The following is a 24,634-nucleotide window of genomic DNA, read 5'->3' as shown; positions in this document are numbered from 1 at the left end:
ATAGGCATGTAGTGGTATCTCTCACTGTTGTTTCAGTCAGTATTTTTGTAATGACGAATGACGTTGAATATCTTTTCATGTGCGTATTTTCCATCATATCTTCTTTAGTGAAGTATCTGTTCAAATCTCTCACCTATTTTTTACGTGGTATTTGCTTTATTATTGAGTTTTGAGAGTTCTTTACGTATTGCTTTATCAGGTATGTACTTTGCAAAGATTTTTCTTCTAGGCTGTAGCTTGTCTGTTCATTGCCTTACCTGTGTTTGTTGAAGAGCAGAAATTTTTAAAATATATTTTCTTTGGATACATTTTCAGAAATAAGATTAATGGGTCAAAAACCTAATCTTTTCTTCTTTCCTTCTTCCCTCCCTTCCTCCCTCCTTCCTTCCCTTCTTCTCCCTACGTCCTCTTTCCCTCTTGCTTCTTTCTTTTGTAGTTCTACTTACTTGTTGTCTGTCTTCCAAAGAATTTGAAACACTATCACTGAATCATAGTATGTTGTTCCCTGGAGGCTTGCCAACTCTGGTCTTTCTCACTTGTCTTTACTTGCTATTTTGGTGAGTGTAAAGTGCGACATTACGGTTATATTTCACTTCACTTACCTGGCAAGTTGAACATTTACTTAAATTTGGTATTTAAAATATTTTTCCTTCTGTAACTTTTAACCATTTGCCATTGGTAATTTTGAATTATTGTTATAGAGTTATAAGAGCTTTTCATGTATTGTAGATGTCAACATTTACATATAATATTTATCACAATTTCATATCCATATTTACCTTTTATCTTGGTTTACTCCCTACCCCAACTGCAATTTTTTATTTTTATTTATTTATTTATTTATTTTGAGACAGAGTCTCACTCTGTCACCCAGACTGGAGTACGGTGGCGTGATCTTGGCTCACTGCAACCTCTGCCTCCCAGGTTCAAGTGATTCTCCTGCCACAGCATCCTGAGTAGCTGGGACTCCAGGCACCTTCCACAACACCTGGCTGATTTTTGTATTTTTAGTAGAGACGGGGTTTCGCCATGTTGGCCAGGCTGGTCTCGAATTCCTGACCTCAAGTGACCCACCTGCCTCAGCCTCCCAAAGTGCTGGGATTACAAGTGTGAGCCACCGCGCCTGGCCTTGCAACTGCATTTTACTTGTAATTTTCTCGTGTGTTTTAAATAGTGAATCTAAATACCTACCTGGGATAAATATATTATTATTTTCGTCTACCTTTGGGAAATTGTATGTTAAATTTTTCTTTACCATGTATTTATTCTGTTTTATGGTATAAAGTAAGGATCTAAGTTTATATTTATAATTTTTTTTTTTAAGAAGGAGTCTCAGCTCTATCACCCAGGCTAGAATGCAGTGGTACGATCATAGCTCACTGTTATCCAGAACTCCTGGGCTCAAGTGATCCTCCTATCTCAGCCTTCTGAATAGCTAGGACTACAGGTACATACCTAGCTAATTTTTTTATTTTTTATTTTTTGTAGAGACAGGGTCTCACTGTGTTGCCCAGTTTTTGGCTAGTCTCGAACTCCTGACCTCAAGTGGTTCTCCCCCCTTGGCCTCCCAAAGCACTGGGGTTACAGGTGTTAGTCAGTGCTCCTATTTCTTTTAATGTGGGTTGCTTTTTGATACATTCTGATCTCTCTTAAGTTGCCCCTTATTGTCCCAGTTAATGTCTGATATGAACTTCAGAATTTTTACATAATAAAATATCCTATTATTATTTTATTTAGAAATGTATTAAATCTACAAATTACCTTGAAGTATTGCCTATTTTCATTTTTTCTTTTATAAAATATTTATACTTTTATTATTGGACTGATATATTCTACCTTGGTTTAATTACCAAGTAGGTACTCAATAAATGTGTATTAAATACAGATATATTTTTTCCTTGTTATAAGAGAAATCTAATTTTGAAACAAAAAGTTTGATAGTTGTTGTTGAAAAGCAATGTTATTATTTTTAGAGCATGGTTTATATGATAATTATCCTTGCATTATTTTACTTCTAAAATTCTTAGTAGAGCCCTTTGAGTTTTCTGGGTTACATAATCGCAGCTGTAGCAATTAATGATGTTTCTTTCCTATTAATTTTTCTTTTTTGTTTTTCTTGCCTTTTCACCGTGGCAAGACCCTCTTCTAGTTTACTAAATAAAATGTAAAATAAAGAGTATCTCTGTTTTGAGTTTGCTTTAGGAAACATGCCACTAATATCTGTATCTCCACTAAGGGTTTTGCTTTGTTTAGTTTTCAGAAGTTAAAGATTAGGAATGTATGCTTTATTTTATAAAATTCCCTTTTAAGCCTTTTAACATACAAGTAATGGTGAGGGCCAGCAAAGTGTGCTAGGAGTGAATTAACTGTATTATGAGAAGAACATATTTCTTTTATGGTTACTTTTCCTGTTAGTTCACAAATTTTTAATCTTTTGCTCTAATGTTTCAAAGACTTCCTTTTTAAGGAAATGTTGGTACTTTGTCATGTTCCTAAAGGAAAAAGTCAAATTATCCTTGTTTGCTGACAACATATTTAGAAAAACCTACAGACTCCACCAAAAAACTATTAGAACTGATAAATGAATTGAGTAAAGTTATATGATGCAAAAACAACTTACAGAAATCAGTACCATTTATATATGCCAACAGTGAACAAACTGAAAGGAAATCAAGGAAGCAACTCCATTTATAATAGCTACCAAAAAAAGTATAAAATACCTAGGAATAAATGTAACCAAAGAAATAAAAAATCTCTATAAGGAAAACTATAAAACACTGATAAGCGAAATTGAAGAGGACACACAAAAAATAGATACCCCATGCTCATGGATTGGAAGGATTAATATTGTGAAAATGTCGGTACTACCCAAAGCTATCTACAGATTCAATGTAATGCCTACCACAGTACCAATGACATTATTCACAAAAATAGGAAAAAATGCTAAAAATGCTAAAATTCTTTTCTTCTTAATTTTTATTTTTCCAGTTGAACCCGAGAAATGAGTCAAAACCCTAATCTTTAGGATGTTCCAGAAGTACTCATTTTCTTCCATCAGGTTATTTCCTCACCATTGCCCAAAACTCAAATTTACAGCAATCTGTATAGTACTAATTAGAAAGGATTTCGGCCGGGCGCGATGACTCACGCCTGTAATCCCAGCACTTTGGGAGGCTGAGGCGGGTGGATTATGAGGTCAGGAGTTCGAGACCATCCTGGCCAACATGGTGAAACCCCGTCTCTACTGAAAATACAAAAATTAGCCAGCGTGGTGGCGCGCGCCTGTAATCCCAGCTACTCACGAGGCTGAGGCAGGAAAATTGCTTGAACCTGGGAGGCGGAGGTTGCAGTGAGCCGAGATCGTGCCACTGCACTCCAGCCTGGGCGACAGAACAAGATTCCGTCTTGGGAAAAAAAAAAAGGATTTCATAATGAAATTCCTTTAATTATGATACCAGTGCACGTATTAAAATCAGGTTTTGTGAAAGACTTTTTTCTTAAGCCCAACCCAGCATCCGTGGGGGGAAATCCTAACTAAGAACTTAAACAAACTTTTCACATGTACACTTAGGACAACATTTTTGAAACACTAATATTTTGAAAAGTTTTTGTGCCTTCTTTTCCCACCCCCAAAGTGTGGGGACGTTCTCTTGGGCTATTCTGCAGGGCTCCGGGGAGGATGTTCATTGTGATGTCATAATTGCCGCATATTCCAGGGACAGATCTTCACGTCTTATTCAGCCCCTAATTCTGCGTGACTGTGAAAAGTTTAAGCTAACTGCACACCAAAGTCATCCTAATCCTACAGTTTATCCCATATTCCCACATAAGCTGGAAATGATCAAGCAGTTGAAATGGGGAGTCCCAATGTCTTGTTCTTGGTACTGCTTGCAGTGTGTACACAGCTTTGAGTTGGCAGTGTATTAGAAATTGGCGTTCCTTTCTGTGTCCAATGAGACCAGCCTGGGTTTTTGGCAAACACCCTCAAAATCTCCGAAAGCCCAGAGTTATTAGCTGGGCATAGGACTGTGCCATGAATCCAGAGACCTGCTCTGCTATGCTAGGTAGGAAAGCAGCTTCGTGCATCTGAGCCTCCATTTTCCCATCTGTAAAATGAAAGAGTGGGGCTGGGTGATTTTTTTTTTTTTTTTTGAAAGGGAGTTTTGCTCTTGTTGCCCAGGCTGGAGTGCAATGGCGTGATCTCAGCTCACCACAACCTCCACCTCCCAGGTTCAAGCGATTCTCCTGCCTCAGCCTCCCGAGCAGCTGGGATTACAGGCATGCACCACCACGCCAGGCTAATTTTGTATTTTTAGTAGAGACGGCATTTCTCCATGTTGGTCAGGCTGCTCTCGAACTCCCAGCCTCAGGTGATCTGCCCGCCTCGCCCTCCCAAAGTGCTGGGATTACAGGCATGAGCCACCGCTCCCGGCCTGCTGGGTGATTTTTAAAGTCCCTTGAAGGAAAAATGACTACGTGTTGTTGTTCTGGGGAGAGGCCTGGACTCTGGAAGCATGGTGGGCAGGGCAGTAGAGCCCTTTCTCCCAGCGGACCAGACCGTGTGTTGCTGGCAGGCGGCAGGTCTGAAGCCCTCACCACAGATCCCTTCAGCGAGGGACAGAAAAGCAAAGGGGGAAGAAAAGAAGACATGAAAAGTTCTCACTTCAGGACATTTGTTCTGTACAGTGCTCTAGAGGTTGTAGCTCTGAACACCAAGTTCAGAGTTATTTTATACCTGTGGTTCGATTCAAAGTGGAAAAAAAAAAAAAAGGTTAGTTTTTTTTTTCTCCCCCCAGGGAGCTATTTTCAGTAAAACTTCCATATGGGGATATATTTATTACTAAAGAGTGTCAAACGAGTCAAATAGTCAGACCATGTAGTCACTGAAAGAGAGCAGCAGCCGAGGAATGCGCGCAGACACCGGGCGCCCTGGAACTGCATTCCTTCTCCGCAGAGTCAAGCACGGTTGTTTCTCTAAAAGTTCTGCCCGTAACATCTTTTCTTTCATTCCTTTCTTATAAACTCACATTATGTAAACTCTCTAAGTGTGAAATGGTTTTCCTTGGTTGGCCGTCACTCACAAAATGATTTTATCAAACATGAATTTTCCCTCAGCTATCAGCTGCACGCAATGGGAAACTCACAAAATAGAGAGGTGGTTGTGTGCTGAGCACATAGGCATTTTATAGGGGGTGGAGGGTAGAAGGTGGGGCAGGGGGTGGGAGGTGGATGGTTGGGAGGAGATCTGGCTGAAGTAACAAATGCTCCTCATAGAATATGTTGGAAATAGAGAAAGATCTGAAGAAAGAAAAACAAAACAAAACAGAACAAAAAAACAAACCAAACAACCATATTCATACCAAACCAAAGATAATTATCATTAATATTTTGGTATTGATTCTTCCCTGTTTCTCTCTGTTTTTGTTAAGATGAGTGTGAGTTTTATATCCCATGCTTTTCAATCATTTTGCCATTTTCCTTTATAAATAACCCTACAATAAACAAATTTGTCTTCACTTTTATCTTCTTAGGAGTTGTTCCTAGATATCAAGGTATCGTATCAGAGAGTATGAAGTTATTTTATCATTTTTACAGCTCCTGGTTCTTCTTACCCAATTGCCTAATAAACAAATTCTGCTCCCCTCACTGTATATGCCCTTCTCGTCCTGTTCTCACCAATGACCGAGTATTATTTTTCAAATGTTTACGAATCTAATAGGTGGAAAGAGTATCTTATTTTTTTGTTTTATTTCTCCAATTGCTAATAACTTTGAACATTTTTACATGTTTATTAGCCTTTTCTGTTCTCTTTTCTGTGAATTATCTATTCATACCATTTGCCCATTTTCTCTTCTATAGTGAAAACATTTACTTGTTTCTATTTTTATTACAACTGTTTTTCCAGCTTATTGTTTTCTTTTATTATAATTTTTGATGTGCAAAGATTTTAAGTTTTCATGTATTCAAATCTCTGATCTTTTCCTTCACAATTTCTTCAATTGCTTTTGTACTAAGAAAATTTTCCTTGTCTAGAGACCAGATTAATATCTGCTTCCATATTCTTGGTTGGTTTGAATTTTAGGACAATCTAACATGTTAACGAATTTGGAACTTATTTTGGTATATAGCATGGGGTGATGATCTAAGCATTTTTGTTTCTAAATAGCCAGTTTTTCCATGATCCTTTGTTAAGTAATCCTCATTTATATATAATGCCTTTATCACTTTGTGCCGTACTGATTCCTTTTACATACGAGGTGACCTTTCCAGGACATTTATCCTATTCCCTTGGTCAGCTTATTCTTACTCCAGGGACACACCTTTCCGCCCCTAGTTCTGACAATATGTTCTAAAACCTGGTGTTTCTTGTTGTCGAATTTGTTCTCAGCTCTTCTTGCCTGTTTATTTTCCAGATGAATGGTAAAATCATTTTTGTGAAGTTCCAAGAACTCCCTTTGGGGTTTTGATGAAAATTGCATTCAGCCTATAAATTAATTGGGAAGGATCTGGCATCTTTACAATGTTCAGTCTTCCCATCCAGGAATACACACGTGGCTTGTCCCTGCACATTTTCAAATATCCTTTTATATGTCTCGAAGGAATTCTGTAGTTTTCTTTATATAAATTCAACACATTTCTTATTAAGGTATTTCTAGTTATTTCATATTTTGGGTACTTTTTTAAAATGGAATCTTTTCCCCCTTTAGTTTAGATCACTATTTTTAATATCACTTTTTCCCCACTGATTGCCAATTCTGACAGAAATCTAAGTGAAAAGCATATTTGTTCCTTTCCAGGCTTATAAGCTCAGAGATTTAGAACTGGAACCAACCTTAAATCTATTTTCTTTTTATATATGATAACACTGAAGACACGAAAGGTAAAATAAAGATCATATTACTCATTAAGAGAGTGGCTGTAGATGAATAATACTTCCAATGTCCATGTTCTTTGTGTCAAAGACTTGTAAAACTTAAATATCCGAAACTAAATTCATGATCATCTCCTTTGTATTAGATTCCTATTGCCACAATAACAAGTTGCCACCGACTTGGTGGCTTTAAACAACACAAATTTATCATCTTACATTTCTGGAGGCCAAAATCCAAAATGGCCATCATTGGGCTAAAATCCAGGTGTCAGCGGGGCCACATTCCTGCTGGAGGCTCAAGGGGAGAAGCCATGTCTACTGTTTCCAGCTTCCAGAGGCCCCTGCCTTCCTTGGTTCATGGCTTTTTCTCCATCAACAAAGCTGGCAGTTTAGCATCTTCACATCCCTCTGGCTCCTCTGATTCTTGTACGCCCTCTCCTGCTTTTAAAGTCCCCTAAGATTACATTGGCCCCACCTTGATAACCTAGGATAATCTCCCCCATGTTAGAGTCAGCAACCTTAATTCTGTCTGCAACCCTAATTTTCCTTCCCCACATAATACAACATATTCACAGGTGCTGGGGATAGCACATGGATACCTTTGGGGCGGGGTGTTATTAAGCAAAGATAAACTTCCAAAATTTATATCAAGCACGTCGGCCCCCTTCTTGAAGCACTTTGATGACTTCCATCGCTCTTTGCATCACGACCAAGGTCCTTACGTAGACTTCCAGGACCTGAATAGTTCCAGCCCATGCACCCCAGAGCCTCATTTGGCTCCATGCTCATCCTCACTCTGTGCCTGGTTACATTTGCCTTCTTTCAGTTCCTTGAATGTACCTTGCTCTGTCCTGCCACAAGGACCTTGCACATGCTGTTCCCTCTGCTTGGAGAACTCTTCCCCACCTGCACCTCTCTTATTAGCTCCATGCTTCTCAGATTTCAGCCAGGTCCTGCTTCCCTGACCTGCTGCCCAGTTCTCGCCCCTATGTCCCACCCTCTCCTAGAACCTTCTGTCACTCCTTCAGGGCACTTAGTACACTGGTAATATTATTTTGCTTGTATTAATAGAATTATTTAATTTTGCTTATAGAATTCTCTCCCAGGATTGGATAAAAGCTCAAAGGGACTCTTGTCTTTTCTGCTCACCCATGTATCTTCAGAACCTACTGTGCGTGGACCATAGTGGGCTCTTAGTGTTTGCCTGGTGAATGAGTAACTGGACTCAGGAATCCATTTCTTTTTTTTTTTTTTTTTTTTTTTGAGACGGAGTCTCACTTTGTCACCCAGGCTGGAGTGCAGTGGCGTGATCTCAGCTCACTGCAACCTTTGCCTGTCGAGTTCAAGTGATTCTCCTGCCTCAGCCTCCTAAGTAGCTGGGATTACAGGTGCCCGCCACCATACCTGGCTAATTTTTGTATTTTTAGTAGAGATGGGGTTTTACCATGTTGGCCAGGCTAGTCTCAAACTCCTGACCTCAGGTGATCCACCCACCTCTGCATAGTTACTCAACGTGTTCAGTGATACATTTATAAAAGTGAAAAGACTGGATTGGCTCCAAAGTCCAACAAAAAATAATTTATTATAAGTCCATTTGATAAAATTGCATATGGCCATTAAAAATGAAAATTATAAAGACTATAACAATGGGGAGAAACATCTGTTTTACATTTAAATAGCAGGATCCAAATGTTCTTATGCTGACGGAAGGAAAAGTGCCAACATTTTCACAGCAATTGGTGTAAGATCATAGGGTGGTGAGTTCTTTCTCCCATCTCCGAACTCTCCCACTCACATGCTCGTATGTTCAGCCGATACTTATTGAACACCACTGTGTGCCAGACACTGTGCCAAATACTGGGAACAGCACAGTGAACACGATATAGGTGGCCTCCGCCCACTGCAAGTTCATAGGCAGGTGAGGAGGAACACTAATCACAGTCATATTGATGGTCCAGCATTCATGGGCTGCAGCTGTATTCAAGAAAACATGGGTTCCTTCACCATAGTGTGTACCATAGGCTACAGAAAATACTTCTAAAATCTGGGTCATCATCATTAGGGTCCTAAAATTTTAAATTGTGGGGGAAAATTGTAGGGTTAATATACCTGTTTCCTTTAGTCTTTAGGCCTTGAAGGAGATTTTCTAAATTGTCTCTGCTGTCTTTAATCACTGTTTATCCTCTTTTGAAGAGGTGGTCATTGGGACGCCATTGACGGGGGGAGGGAGGTAGAACCCTTTCCCTGCCCAATTCATTCTCTTTCTCAGACATTTGGAGGTTCCCCGGCCCCCACTTCTAAGAACTAAAAATGCCGAGTTCTCTCCAACATAAATTCTCTTGGTTTTGTCTTCTTACACTTCTGCACTCGGTGACTGTGCCTCTGTGCTTGAGCATAATGTAAATACTTAATTTGTTTAATAAATATCCTGAAATAGCCTCTTTGAGTTGTTACTAGAAGGGCACGAACCTTTTAAGTCACTTAGCCAGCACAGATCAACACTTAATGTCTTTAATGATGAGCGTGATCTTTTTTAGTGGCTGAAATGCTCCGTAATCAATGATGTGGCCCTGCCTGGAGGCAGGAGAAACTAGATAATGGGCAGAAAATGTCTTGCTGGATTGGGCCAGTAATTTGAATCCCTGAAATTGGTATTAGTGTGGCAATTTATGGGAGAGCAGTTTCTTCCCAAGGGTAGGGAGAGCTCCCCAACATCCTAATGTCCCTCAGTGATTTACGCATTATTGAAATCCCTCGTGGCCAGTGTCTGTTCCTGGCCTGAAACCTCTGAGGACTTTTTGCCTCCCCAACTCACTAAGGCAAATGGCACACCAGTTTCAGCACAACGGTCACCTGTCTTGGGAGTAATGCTTAGTGCTGGGCAGAGGGAGAGAGGTGGACAGGGTCGGGGAATGAGGATGTCATATGCAATTTGTAAGACCTCCCTCACGGTATGTTCCTTATGTTCCTTTTTCTTCTCCCATCTCCATACCAACTTTGAGAATTAATGCAGGGATAGAAAACAAATTCTAACTGTTAGCTGAAGAAGCACTTCCAGGTTTGAGTCCTCAAATGTCCCCTCTGAACTTTCACTTGGAGTCCCTGAGTTTTAATCCTAGGATTTGATTGATTTGCCCATATTCACACTCCTCATGCATTTCATAATTTTCTAAATGCTTGTATATGGCCCTCTGAACCTTTATCTCTTTAGACTGAAATTCTCTTGTTAAAAGCCCTTTTGGTCATTCCATTTGGTGTGACTTTTTTATTGTGAGTGGACTCCATTAATAGAGTGCTTTTGATAATTTGAGGGAATTGTTTCATTATCAAATGTTATTCATTTTTTATGTCATGTATTATTGTCCACAGACCCAGAGGTTTTAAATGCTAGGAGCATGTTGTAAATGAAAACATAAATAATTTATTATAGTCATGCTGAACTAAGGCCAAATTTCCTAGTGGCTCAGTGATGCACATCGCATCAGTGAGAAATGGGCTGAGATGTAAAATCTTATTTTCCCAAATGGATCATTGAAAACTAAAGTACAAGCTGTTAAAAGCAAATCTTGATTTTTATATAAGTTCCTGCACTCTCATTTAATGGAAAAAAAATCTATCTTCACAGAATTTTAAAGTAATTTTTCTATAACCAAGATCTATAGAGTAAATTACTCACTTACTGGTGAGTATTTGCTAACACTGTATGAGAATATCCTTCAGGATCTGGCCATGTCACAGCCCCTAGGGTGATTATAAGGTCCTATACAGGCCTTTGAAATATTACGCTTTTAATTAGATGGAGCAATGGCTAGTCTTTGTTCCTATATCATTATATTATTAACATTCATTGCCAGGACTCCCGGTTGCATCTCATTGCAAGGGAGGCTGGGAAATGTAGTCTAGCTATGTTCCCCGGAAGAGAGGGAAGTAAATTTTGTTGAACACAAAGCAGGCTCTACCATGGAGTCAAACTCCACCCATCCCCAGATGGATAGCCAATTATCCCGGCTTCTTTTCCTGCCAACCTATTCCATCCCCACTCGTTTGAATTGCCTCATTTGATTTTTGCAGAATTCCTATATATACATATTTCTGGACATTATTCTTATTGATTCCTGAGTAATAATCATACTCTTTTAATTACCGAATTGAGGATTTATCTTTTGTTTTGATAACATTGTTTTTAAAAATATTTTGCATTTTATGGCATATTTATTTTCCCAGATAAACTTTTGATTTATCAAATTTCCCAAAGAAAGTAAACAAAAAACTCTACAGTCCTTCTATCACGTATTATTAAAAATATATCCCACTCAAAATATTATACTATTAAAGAAAATAAGCATTATTTGACAACTGGTATTTTCTGACTCTGAGGAAGCATGCTTTTTAAAAGGCAAGCTTCCGTCTAAACAATGGCTAACAATGTGATTAGGAGGGCATTTACAAATGGCTTGATATTTATAGTTCACATTTCAACTTCAACTCTATTGGTTGCATTAGCAAAATGAAACTCATTAAGCCTTATTCTTTTAGTCCATCTCTCCAAGCTTCTGAACCCACTAATGCTCAGCTTTCTTGTATGGAAATATGTAATCTTTCCTACATTACACTTGAAAGTTCAGCTCATTCCTAAACCTCCAGTCAAGGAGATGAACTTGTTGCTTTCAGAGAGGCCACATCTGTGCACTGAGCCATTATGCCATCTGTTAAAGTGGTCAGAGTTCATTTTATTGCCTCCTTTGTGGAAGGACTTGTACTGTAAAAAGCCTGTGTTATTGAAAACATAATTTTCTTCATCATTATGCTTTCTTTCTAGCCAGATCATAACCTGCTAGAAATCTATTGAGCATAGAGTGAAAAGCTCTTCAGAATAGCTGTTCTTAAGAGATTAAATGATTGCCATCTCTGTCCCATTTCTTTTATCTCATAATCAAGTTCAAGATGATACTGGGTATCTCAGCTGAAGTGATTATATATTTGAAATAGAAATGGCTTTATCTCCATTCATATTTCATATTGTTGATGGTAGGATCTTTTTTCTTTATATTTATATATGCTTATGTTTCCTTATAAATGTCCACGGGGTCAAAGGTCCAAACTACTTTTTTTTAAAAGGCTAAACATGGCTAACAGGAGTTGGGTTACATTTTCCAATTTTCTGCATACAAAGATACTAGTTGTATAACTAAGATCTGGCTTAGATTCATCAAAATTGAGAACTGAACCAAATCTTAGCAATCATCTAGCCTAGCCATTCAGCTTGACAAGTGAGGAGCTTCAAAGTCATAGCAGTTGAGAAACTTGCCCAGGGCTTGGCAGCAGCCTAGCTGAGCAGAGAGCTCGCTCCTGGGGGGTTTCTGCTGGACCACACTGTCTCCCTGCCATATTCAGAGTGGGCCTGTGGTAGTTGCATATTTACGGCATGGGGGGAAGAATGGAAGATCTTAGTGACTCAGAAGTGTAGGAAACAGATTTGTTATGATTAGTTCAAAGATGTTCACTTTGACTTTTGTACTTTATCCTGAAAACTGTCTGATCTGTGCTGTTTTCTTACATTGTCATTTCTCTTCCAGAGAATCAAAGTTAGAAACACAATCATATCCCTGTTTATTAGCAGCTCTGTTAAAGCACTTGATAGAGAAGGAATATCAAATTATTTCCTGGAAATATAGCCCAGGGCCTTGGGCTATATGTTGATTGCATTTATCCACATGTCTACAAGTAGTCAATAATCCGAAATGACATACTGAAATTATATTTTCTTCCTTTCAAAATATGTCTAGCTGTCAATGAGATTCCTCATTCTTAAAATTTAGTAAATAGGAAAAAGTGAGTCGTTATTTATGGTTAGTCACTTTGGTAAGCTGTGACTGTATTTTACATCCATTTTTCCTTTTTTCTTGGACTGGAGAATTTATTCCGTCACTTGTTAGGGAAAATATATATTAGTTCCCTCAATAGCCTCTTCAGTGCATTAAGAATCACAATTAAGGCACCATAAACAGAACTTTCTGTTGGATACAGCAAGCAAGTTGCGTCTTTAGATTGCAGAGCTGAGGAGAATAATCCAGAATCTTGAGCTAGCATCCGAGGAGAAATCTAAATTATTTATGGTTTCTTTAAAATGGAATAATCATTTCAAAAATACTATGTTCATTGAGTATCTGCTGTCTGTCCATCAAGTTCCAAATACTGCAAGGTTTGGAAAAGATTTCAGACAGAATCCTTTGTATGTCAGGATGCTTTCATTTCCAAGTAGCAGAAAATCCATTTCAGACTGCCTTAAACAACACAGGGAATTTACTGGGTCAGTGACTAAGAGTCTTGACATAGGGGAGGCTTCAGGCATGGTTTGTTTAGGCTCCAGCTCACTGTGCTGTTCTCTGACTCTTTCCCTCATTGTATATAGCTCCAGTCTCAAGCTGGTAATTAACACTTAAAAGCCTGTGCACAAATTATCGAATCAATGTACCATTGGAGCATAGAACTGTTGTGGAAATTGCACCCTTATGGTAGGAAAAGGCTGTTGGAATAGCAAGCCTCACCTCTGCATCTCAGATGTCCACATTGAAAGAGCTTCTCAACTTGCAAACAAAATTCCTAGACTTCATTATGTTTGTACCAATTCTTTACCAATCAGTAGTAGCCAGGGGAGGAATGACATGTGTTAACTGGCTTAAGCCAGTCAATCCTTGAGCCAGTCACTGTGGTAAGGAGAGTGGAATTACAGTCATTGGTTAAGGCCAGTGAGATCCCACTTCTAGAGCTTGGGGTGGGGGTCTGTTCCCCCACAATCACACAGCTGCTACATGGACAGAGCAGGTAAGATGGAAGTTGGGGAAGACGCAAACAATGTCCATGGAATTGTTAGGCTAGTAGGCTGAGCCGAGTGCTAATGGAGCCACCGTTTTGCCTGGCTTATGTCGTTCTTTATTCCTGGCCTGATCTGGACATTCTCTTACCCTTCACCGTTCATCCTAAACAGCCAGGTCCACCACTTGCTTATGAACAGATGATAACTATACCCCTGCATCCAAAAGGACCCTGTAAGAATCTTATATTCAGGGATACCTTGTCCTCACTCTGAAGGAGCACTTAAAGTCCAATAATACTATTTACTATTAATGGACTAAATATTTATTAATAAGACATGTATATTAGACAGTAAAAAGAAGACTGCTGCAGTGTTTTTTTCTGGTTAACTCTGGCATTTTAATTGCTTGGAACTTCAAACTTCAGAGCTCTTCTTAAAGGCAATATTTAATTTCCTCCCAAAAAAAGCATTTTGCAAATAGAGGAATAGTCTGATCTCTTTCAAGTAGTGAGATATATTTTACTTGAATGAGAATCTGATATGACGTGCTATTGCTGATGGCAATTTAAATGCTCTGTGTGAAGTTTCATCTCTCAAAATAAACTTTCCATTGTGTCTTAACCTGGGTTCTTCTTGAAAGCAGAGCCTGATGAGGCCTTGTGTACAGGTTGTTGTGAAACGGAGAATGAGGGAGTGCAAGTGTCTGTCACCAAGCTCATTACTACTATGAGCGATTGGAGCTTGATCCCACCGGAACCTCTGATGAGCCAAGAGAATGACCTCAGAGTTGTCTATGTAAAGCACCAAAGCAGACGCCATTATCCCCTGGTCCTCATGCCTCATTGGTCAAGGAGTGCTTGACCAATGCTCTGTGCATTGGTGAAGGGGTGCCACCTGCTCTGTTCTACCCACATGTGGACATCTGGGATGCAGAGGTGAGGCTTGGTATTGCCACAGCCTTTTCCTGCCATAAGGATGCAGTCTTCACAACAGTCCTGTGCTCCTTTGGTACATTGATTCAATAATTCGTGCACAGGCTTTTAAGCGTTAATTACCAGCCTGAGACTGGAGCTGTGCACAATGAAGGAAAGGGAGAAGAGCAGAGTGAGCTGGAGTGTAAACTGGTCAAGGGGTTCTACCTGCTCTGTGCATGAAGAAGGCCTTAACACTCCTTTTCATGCTTCCACGTTTGGGGGGTAGGGGGTGCCACCCCAGGTGTCAGAGCAGTCCCAAACAGCAAAAGATACTGTTACTGGCTCGGGCGAGGCTTTCCCAGCAATGGCTGGAGTCAAAGAAGGTTGCATAGCGTGGGACGGGCACAAAGGGACCCCAGTACACACCGAAGAGAATGCAGCGCATCTGCCAAAGTCATGTTGGAGCCTAGAAAAGACCAGAAATCATCTGCATATCTCTTTAGTCTTTCCTGTGTATCTGAATGGCTTTTCTTAACACATGTCTTTAAAAAGGTAAAATTAATAAACACATTACCAGCTGAATTGCTGTAGAGCCCTGCAGGACTCTCATCAACAAAGAGGCAAGCACGCCAGTGGGAAGAAGCAGCGGGCTCCTCAGAAGAGAAGGCTGCTTGCGGGAGAGGCTGTCATCATTACATCTTCAATTGGCGGGTCCTCTCATCCCCAGCAGGGGCTCCTTGCTTGGAGGGTAATTTTTACTTTCACTGTTCAGTCAGTATGACAGCTTTGTCCCTAATGTAGTGGCAGTTTTGACTTTGGTTTAAATTATTCCATAAAGAATCAAAGAGAAAAAGCTGCTCTCTCCCTTTTCCCCCACCCCAAAAATTCCACTAAGAAAACTTTTCTCACTTAAATCTTGGCCTCCACATTAAATTTCTCATTCACATTTCAGGTGCATCAAATATGGCATCAACTTTCAAAATCTCATGTGATTATCACAGTGACTCAAAATAATTACTATCTGTCAGTGCGTTTGTTGGGAACACAGATATGTCTGGCACACGCCCTGTTACCACCAGCAAGAGTTTGCCTCTCCAGTGGGGTCTTCTCTGGGCTCATTTCAAAACCTTAGAGTGTTGGGACAATCATCTGCATGATCTGAGAAACATGTGCCTCAGCTGACCCTGAAATCATTTTTTTTTTTAAAGAAAAAGTCTTTAAAGCAATTATATTAGTAAGTGTAGATTTAGCTGGAATGTTCAAAAGGATTGCCTTAAACTGTGATTCCTCTGGCTCAATGGTTGTCAACTGGGGTGATTGTGTCCCCCAAGGGACACTTGGCAATTTCTGGAGACATTTTTGGCTGTCACGATTGGGCATGAGGGGTGGGAGAGGGTCCTACCAACATCTAGAGACCAGGGATGCTGCTAAACGTCCTGCAATGCCCAGGACAGCCCCCTCTCTGCTATATCAGAGCATTGTCTGGTCCAAAATATCAATTGTGCTGACGTTGAGAAGCCCAGCACTAGCTGTTGTGGATTTATACGATTTGAAATAAGGCCAATTGTTTGGAAAATTCAGATTAAATTGAAAGAAAATATTTTTTCAGTTGAAAAAGATATAAGTAATATTAAGGAATATCTTAAGACAGAATTACCCAAAACCCTACCATCTTCATAAGACAAGTTTCTGCATAGCATATAACCTTCAGCTTCTGCCCAAAAGAATATAAATGTTTATAAAATTGCAATTATGGGGCCGACCGCAGTGGCTCACGCCTATAATCCCAGCACTATGGGAGGCCAAGGCAGGCGGATCATTTGAGGTCAGGAGTTTGAGACCAGCCTGGTCAGCATGGCGAAACCCCGTCTCTACTAAAACTACAAAAAATTAGCCGGACTTGGTGGCGCATGCCTGTAATCCCAGCTACTCGGGAGGCTGAGGCAGGAGAATCACTTGATTCTGGGAGGCAGAGGTTGCAGTGAGCCGAGATCATACCATTGCACTCCAGCCTGAGTGACAGAGCAAGACTCTGTCTCTAAATAAATAAATTAATTAATTAAAATTAAAATTAAAAAACAAAAACATTGCAATGATGATGCGATACCATTCTGTATTCTTGCTCCCACTTAAAAATATCACTTTCATAGTCTTTATGTCATTTTAATAGAAAAGATTCCATCGTTTCAATGTAATAAAATTTAAACCATTTTCTTTTTCTTTCTTTCTTTTTTTTTTTTTAAGTAACTTGGGTAAAAGCAAGTACTCTAGTCTGAAGCCTGGCTTTGGAGACTTAGACATGGGGTACTCCTGAATAATTTTACAAGAAAAATAATTTTACAAGAAAAATGATTTTCCAAGAAATAACCACTTTCAGAACATTCTAAGAAATTGTTATGATGTCAACATTTTCATACAAGAAACATTTACTCCTTGTGAGAAACATTGACTATTTACTTTTTTTTTTTTTTTTTTTGAGACAGAGTCTCGCACTATCGCCTGGGCTGGAGTGCAGTAGTGCGATCTCAGCTACCTGCAACCTCTGCCTCCTGGATTCAAGCAATTCTTCTGCCTCAGCCTCCTGAGTAGCTGGGATTACAGGCACCCACCACCATGCCTAACTAATTTTTTGTATTTTTAGTAGAAACGGGGTTTCACTATGTTGGTCAGGCTGGTCTCAAACTCCTGACCTCATGATCTGCCCGCCTCGGCCTCCCAAAGTGCTGGGATTACAGGCTTGAGCCACCGCACCCAGCCAATTATTGACATTTTTTAAATTTAAAAAACCCTAGGTTTTCTTTCAGAATGTATTAGAGCAATACGTTCCCACCCTTTTATTAATCTTAATAAAAGATTCCCAGTGTAAAACCCTGGCTCCTTCAGGGTTGAGACCTCTTAGCTCTGGGTCAGGGAAGCATCCAGCCTGGGCTGTTGAAGCCCACATAGCGCCACCAAAAAGAGCAATTAGAATCTTGTGTAAAAAATCTGGATGTGAGAGAGAAAAATGCTAAAGTTCATGCTGATGAAAGTAATTATAACCACTATTTGGTTTTGTTTGTTTGTTTGTTTGTTTCTTTGTTTTGAGATGGAGTCTTGCTCTGTCTCCCAGGCTGGAGTGCAGTGGCGCGATCTCAGTCACTGCAACCTCCAGCTCCTGGGTTCAACCAGTTCTTCTGCCTCAGCCTCCCCAGTAGCTGGGATTATAGGTGTGCGTCACCATGCCCGGCTAATTTTTGTATTTTTAGCAGAGACGGGGTTTCACCATGTTGCCCAGGCTGGTCTTGAACTCCTGACCTCCAGTGATCCACCTGCCGCGGCCTCCCAAAATGCTGGGATTACAGGTGTGCACCACCGCACCTGGCCTATAACCACTTTTTAATACAATGAATCAAAATATTTGTACTTTAACAAATTTGAAAACTGTTGGAATTCAACTGAATGGACCGAGTCTAGTTCTGCAAATTTGGAATGTATCCTGTGTCATCTGAGGTCTTCCTGTACTTTGAAGTCCATAGAGTATTGCCTGGAACCTCCATTCTACACCTGGGGGATTATGAAGCACTTCCCAAGATTCTTGCAAATTCCTAGCAGGCTTATGGCTCTGAGTTCTCATTTCTCTGAGAGAATTCAGTGGATGGATCATCCTGCCTTTCCCTTCTTGCTTTTCCTGCTCTCTGCTGCACGTTCAGACAGAGCTCATCTCCTGACTCAATCTTCAGCCCCTGACTCAACACTGACACCCCAAAGTCACCATCCCCCACAGTGTGTGTGTGCCTGGCAATCCCCTTGGTGAAGATAGGGGAGAGGTTAGAACAGGTAATACAAACAGTTTGGAAGTACATAGGAAACGTAACAGTTAATTGAAGGACTTTTGATCATCGCATCATTGGGGAATTTCATGACTGTTCTTATATGGCATCTCCCTGTGCCTGTACCCTCTCTTGTCTTGGCTTGTCATCTCCTTCCTCCCAGATGGCCCTAAATTGTTCATACCAAGTAATACAGAGCAGTACTTCTCTCTTTTTTTTTTTTTTTTTCTTTTTTGAGATGGGATCTGGCTCTGTCACCCAGTCTGGAGTGTGAACTCAGCTCACTGCAGCCTCCGTCTCCCAGGCTCAAGCGATTCTCCTGCCTCAGCCTCCCGAGTAGCTGGGATTACAGGCACATGCCACCACGCCTGTCTAATTTTTGCCTTTTTAATAGAGATGGGGTTTCACCATGTTGGCCAGGCTGGTCTCGAACTCCTGACCTCAAGTGATCCACCCACCTCAGCTTCCCAAAGTGCTGGGATTACAGGTGTGAGCCACCGCACCCAGCCCAGTTCTGCTCTCTTGAGTCTCTACTCCCAAAATCAATTCCAGGTCTCCCTTTTGCATCTCAAAAACAAACACACCAAAAAAGCCTTTAATTTCATTGGGCCTACATTTCTAGAAGCAGTTGTTGTTAGTTAATTCTCCTCTTTTACATCTGCATAAACTTTAATTCCTTTGAAAAGCCATTTCTGAGATAGTCTGTATATGTGTCTATACCTACGTCCCTGTGTCTGGTAAAAGGGGAGCTGCTTAACTGGATTGAAGTGGGTGGTCTTTGACTATGGGTTAGACCATGTGTACCCAGTGTTCTGCATTGGTTCACAATTTCCTGCTTCTTAACTCTAAATTGTTCAGCCTGACATTCAGGGGGTTCCCTCGCTCCACTGCCCCATGTTTTGAGCCTCATTTTCCACAGCTTGTCTCTCATGTGGTCTCCTCTGTACCTAGTCTATGTTTTGCAAAATGTGGTTGAGCATGGAAACCATAATCGACTTACTTACGGGTCCCTGAATGATGGGTCTAAGGTGTTTCTCAGGCGTGCGTTTGTTTGTTTGTTTGTTTACGAGATTGAGTTTTGCTCTTTTCGCCCAGGCTGGAGTGCAGTGGCCCGATCTTGGCTCACTGCAACCTCTGCCTCCCGGGTTCAAGCAATTCTTCTGCCTCAGCCTCCCAAGTAGCTGGGATTACAGGCACCTGCCACCACACCTGGCTAATTATTGTATTTTTAGTAGAGATTGGGTTTCACCACATTGGCCAGGCTAGTCTCGAACTCCTGACCTCAGGTGATCCACCCGCCTGGGCCTCCCAAAGTGCTGGGATTACAGGCATGAGCCACCACGCCCAGCCACAAGCGTTTTTAGACTCGGTAAAACAATGAAGTGATAGTTTCTTTCTTTAATTCCCTAGTACCTCCTGGGAGGTAATAGATTTTCTATAATATTATCAGCTGTTTCCTCAGATTCATTTGTTCCACAAATTCATTCATTCGACATTCATCCTCTGCTGTGGGGCAAGAAGTGGGGCCACAGCAGCAAACAAGACAAAGGTCTTGCCCTCCTAAAGTTTCTTTCGAGTCAGGGTTGGGGGGTGGGAGGTGCTGAATTTTTTAGTGCTGAGGGTTTGTTGATGACACCAAAACAATGCATTCTAGTTTCAGAACTAGAGCAAACTCACGTTAGGGTTGAATGCTGTAACAGAAACAAGAGGGCTTTTTAACCTGATGACATTTCCTTCCTCTCCTCAGCCAGTCACTAATTCTACCCACGGTACATCTTCTCTGTCACAGTGATTTAAGTGTGGGTGCTATGAGACCTTCCTTCTTCAGAACAATTCTGTCTGCAATGAAAAACAGTATTTGTTAGCTTTTAAAATGATAGCTCTGGGCCGGGCGCGGTGGCTCACGCCTGTAATCCCAGCACTTTGGGAGGCCGAGGCGGGCGGATCACGAGGTCAGGAGATCGAGACCATCCTGGCTAACACGGTGAAACCCTGTCTCTACTAAAAATACAAAAAATTAGCCGGGCGTGGTAGCGGGCGCCTGTAGTCCCAGCTACTCGGGAGGCTGAGGCAGGAGAATGGCGTGAACCCGGGAGGCGGAGCTTGCAGTGAGCCGAGATCGCGCCATTGCACTCCAGCCTGGGCGACAGAGCGAGACTCCGTCTCAAAAAAAAAAAAAAAAAAAAAAAAAAAAAAAAATGATAGCTCTGAACTTGAATTTCCTCTGCACTCTCCGTGAGATGACCAGACCTGCTTGTATATATGTGATGAGGACGAAAAGTCAAAAGACATTAAGTATTTCAGCATGTCTCATTTGAAATATAAATTTAAAATGATGATGCCCTGCCATTCATTATGTGAATAAAATGCCACCCCACACGTTATGAATAAACTTTCCAGTTTTAACAGTGTTTGGTTATACTATACTCATTTTATGATGGAAAGCTCTAGCAAAGGCAGCAAGAAAAATTAGGAGTTAATACAATAACAGGCGGGGCACAATGGCTCATGCCTATAATCCCAGCACTTTGGGAGGCTGAGGCAGGGGGATGGCTTGAGCTCAGGAGTTCGAGACCAGCCTGGCCAACATAGTGAAACCCCATCTTTACCAAAAAAATACAAAAATTAGCCAGGCGTGGTACTGTGTGCCTGTAGTCTTAGCTACTCAGGAGGCTGAGGTGGGAAGATTGCTTGAGCCGGAGAGGCGGAGGTCGCAGTGAGCCACGATCACACCGCTGCACTCCAGCCTGGGTGACAGAGTGAGACTCCATCTCAAAAAACAAAAAGTTAATACAATAACAATGAGGTCGTTTACTGAGAAGGTCAGGCAAAGGGATTTGCTTCTCTACAAGCATTCAGCATCTCAATAAGTGAATAAGCACACTCGCACACACACAAAATATTATCAGAAGCAGTTTATTCTAAACATTATTTTTCTAGGTTATTCACTTAACTCACCCTCTGAGATTTATAGTTCAACCATACCAGTTCAGAGTGGAAAGAAAAAAGGCCGTTTATCTAATCCAATTCCTTGGGAAAAAATACTTAGGCAATATTAAGAATCCTCAATGATCTAATTTAATAAAAGGGATGATTTATATTCTGTAGTTAGTAACGTGATACTGATTATTTCTAATCCCTTAGAAGATATCTGACACTATGCTTTCGGTCCTGTGTAGCATGAAATCATCATGTATATTTTACCAAAAGAAGTAACAAGAATAATGGCCTCTACAGTCTGCAGTCATTTTATATGAACACACTGCAACATGGTTTTGCCCTGGGGCAGAGAAGTAGGGATTTTTCTCTACTTCAAAAGAATGAAAAATGATCATCACTCTATCCAGAACCATTATAGACTTCAGAGACTTTGGCATGAAATATTCAGAAAGTTTATTTTAGAGTTCAAGATTTTAAAAGCCTGCTTTAAAACTATTACAGTGATTAGTGGCTCTTTTGCTTGGGCCAGTCTTTGCTTTAAAAAGTCCTATGTCATGGTTGATACGAATTTGATGTTTGAACAAAATATAATTGGCATCAACTGCAGAAGCTACTTGTAAGGCATTGTTTTAGAATGCCCCCAAAGAGGAGTTGGGACCACTACTCATCAGTTATGCTTTCAAACACACTTTTTTTTTTCTTAATTGGGATGGAGTCTTGCTCTGTCACCCAGGCTGGAGTACAGTGGCGTGATCTCGGCTCACTGCAACCTCTGCCTCCTGGGTTCAAGTGATTCTCCTGCCTCAGCCTCCCAAGTAGCTGGGATTACAGGGGCCCACCACCATGCCTGGCTAATTTTTTGTATTTTTAGTAGAGACGAGGTTTCACCATGTTGGCCAGGCTGGTCTGGAACTCCTGACCTCAGGTGATCCACCCACCTTGGCCTCCCAAAGTGCTGGGATTACAGGTATGAGCCACTGCATCTGGCCTGCATATGTTTTTGACATATCACAGAAAGACGTGTAAGATAATTAGAAAGAGCCGTTTCTTTTTTTCTTATATAATCTGTGTATTTGGCTTCATCTCTTTAAATATGTGGAATATATTATTTCTGTAAGTTTTAATAAATACCCTTTCTTTCCTGCAAACCTTTATTATCAATGAAAAAACAGGCATCAATCTCAGCCTTCAAGTAGATAAAATAGGTTCCTGTCTCACACAGACATGCAAATAAATAAAGATTCTAATGTGCTCTCGGTGCATAGGTGTTAACGAGAATAATGTGTAAATGACTTTTTGTTTCATTTTCCAGGGAAGTAGATCGAGACTCAGATGGTCATGTCAGCTTTAGAGACTTTGAATATGCCCTGAACTATGGACAGAAGGAAGCCTAACTATTGTGAACTACTTTTGGTAACTCTGGGGAGATCAATAGATTGTTATGTCAGCAGACTCTACTCTACTAATGATGTCATGCTACAGACTTGTGATTAAACATTTAAAAATTTTTAATTTTTGTGGGTACATAGTAGGTGCATATGTATACATACACACACATATATGGGTTACGGGAGATATTTTGGCACAGGCATGCAATAAGTAATTGACTAAATTTTTAATCATAATTTTTGCATGCTGATGATGGACTTGCATCTCAGAATCCTAGAGATGGTTGCTGCCGGGGGTCTCCTTCTGTGTGGCCAGCAGCCCTGAGTCAGGCCGCCATTGCTAGAGCTGGGGCTAGGGATGGCACTGGTGGTCCTCCTCCTCCTCACTCTTCTTGCCCCCTACCCTCTCCACACTGCAGGCCACGGTGCTCCACTCACTCACTTCATTGTCCTCACCATCCCACCCTGAATCTCATCATCTCCTAATATCTGCAGAGGAGCAGACTTTTCCTGCCAATGGTGCCAGTTTCCTTCATTTGCTCAACATTGGTTGAACAAATAATAGCACCTACACATACAGAATACTTACTATGTTCCAAGCAATGAGCCAGGCCTTGGGAAGCATAGGCTTAAGACTTCTCTAAGATAGGCTCGTGCCTACAATCCCAGCACTTTGGGAGGCCAAAGCAGGAGGATCACTTGAGCCTAGGAATTGGAGACTAGCCTGGGCAACATACCGAGACCCCATCCCTACCAAAAAATTAATAATAAAAAATTATCTGGATTTAGTGGTGTGTACCTGTAGTCCCAGCTACTTGGGAGGCTGAGGTGGAAGGATCATTTGAGCCCAGGGGTTTGAAGCTTCAGTGAGCCATGATTGCACTGTTGCATTCCAGCCTGGATGACAGAGCAAGACCCTGTCTCTAAAAAAACACTTTCAATTAAAAAAAAACATATAAAGACTTCTCTAAGATAATGTCCCTGAGTCCAAATCATCACTGTAAAGTGGTCCCAGGGCACTGTCTGTGCAAGACAAAGAAATCGGCTTGGGCTAACACGAGCAAGCCCTCTCGGGCTATATACAGAGGAAGAACAGAGTGATGAGGGTACTGGGGGCAAGAGACATGTTTGCAGAACCCTTTAGGATGGCCTAGGCTTGGGAGTCTCACTGCAGAGAAGCAAGCCTTGAGCTGCTCAGCTGCCCTCTGCTCCATACCCCCTGGTTTCTAGCAGTCATGTCCTGCACCCAGACACTTAGCCATGTGTGTTCACGTTCCCCATGCCTTGCCTGTCCTGCTGGGCTCCAGTAACTGCTATACTGGAGCAAGAACAGCAATGCTGGACACTCAGCATTTAGTGAAGGTAATTCCAAAATACTGGTATCAGTACTCTTATTTATAAGTGTACGGAATGCATAACATGAACATTAGTCAAAGAACTTTTAATATAATTCACTTTTTAAGTGTTAAAATTTAAAGGTCAAGTAAAATTGTAAATTTGTAATATGGAAACATTAAGCGTCATTATCATACAAATTATTAGCAGATAACCTTAATAAAAATAAACGTTTGCGGGTTTTTTTGAGACAGAGTCTCACTTTGTCACCTAAGCTGGAGTACAGTGCGCGATCTCGGCTCACTGCAACTTCCGCCTCCCGGGATCAAGTGATTCTCCTGCCTTAGCCTCCTGAGTATCTGGGTTTACAGGTGTGTACCGCCACACCCGGCTAATTTTTAGTAGAGAAGGGGTTTCACCATGTTGGCCAGGCTGGTCTTGAACTCCTGACCTCAAGTGATCCGTCTGCCTCGGCCTCCCAAAGTGCTGGGATTACAGGCGTGAGCCACCATGCCTGGCCAATAAAAATAAAGTTTTAAACTGTCAAATAAGAGGAGCCT

At 41.0% G+C, this 24,634-nt stretch overlaps 1 protein-coding gene across 4 annotated transcripts in view; it reads left to right on the top strand.

Annotated features, from left to right (window-relative positions):
- EFCAB11 (EF-hand calcium binding domain 11) overlaps window positions 1-22,863 on the top strand; it is a 156,995-nt gene extending 134,132 nt beyond the window's left edge. For 3 of the 4 annotated variants that reach the window (XR_008539071.2, XM_063793064.1, XM_009428282.4), the window contains one exon: window positions 22,664-22,863. Coding sequence is in view for 2 of the 4 variants with exons in the window: in XM_063793064.1 (XP_063649134.1) it covers window positions 22,664-22,745 (82 nt within the window). In the remaining 2 variants the exon portion in view is untranslated. The remainder of the gene's footprint in view (window positions 1-22,663) is intronic. The other variant, XM_009428284.3, reaches the window with a different exon arrangement.
- The last annotated feature ends 1,771 nt before the right edge of the window (window positions 22,864-24,634 follow it).

This window comes from Pan troglodytes, chromosome 15 (assembly GCF_028858775.2).
Source record: "Pan troglodytes isolate AG18354 chromosome 15, NHGRI_mPanTro3-v2.0_pri, whole genome shotgun sequence".
NCBI lineage: Eukaryota > Metazoa > Chordata > Mammalia > Primates > Hominidae > Pan > Pan troglodytes.
This window is presented reverse-complemented; position numbering and strand designations above follow the sequence as displayed.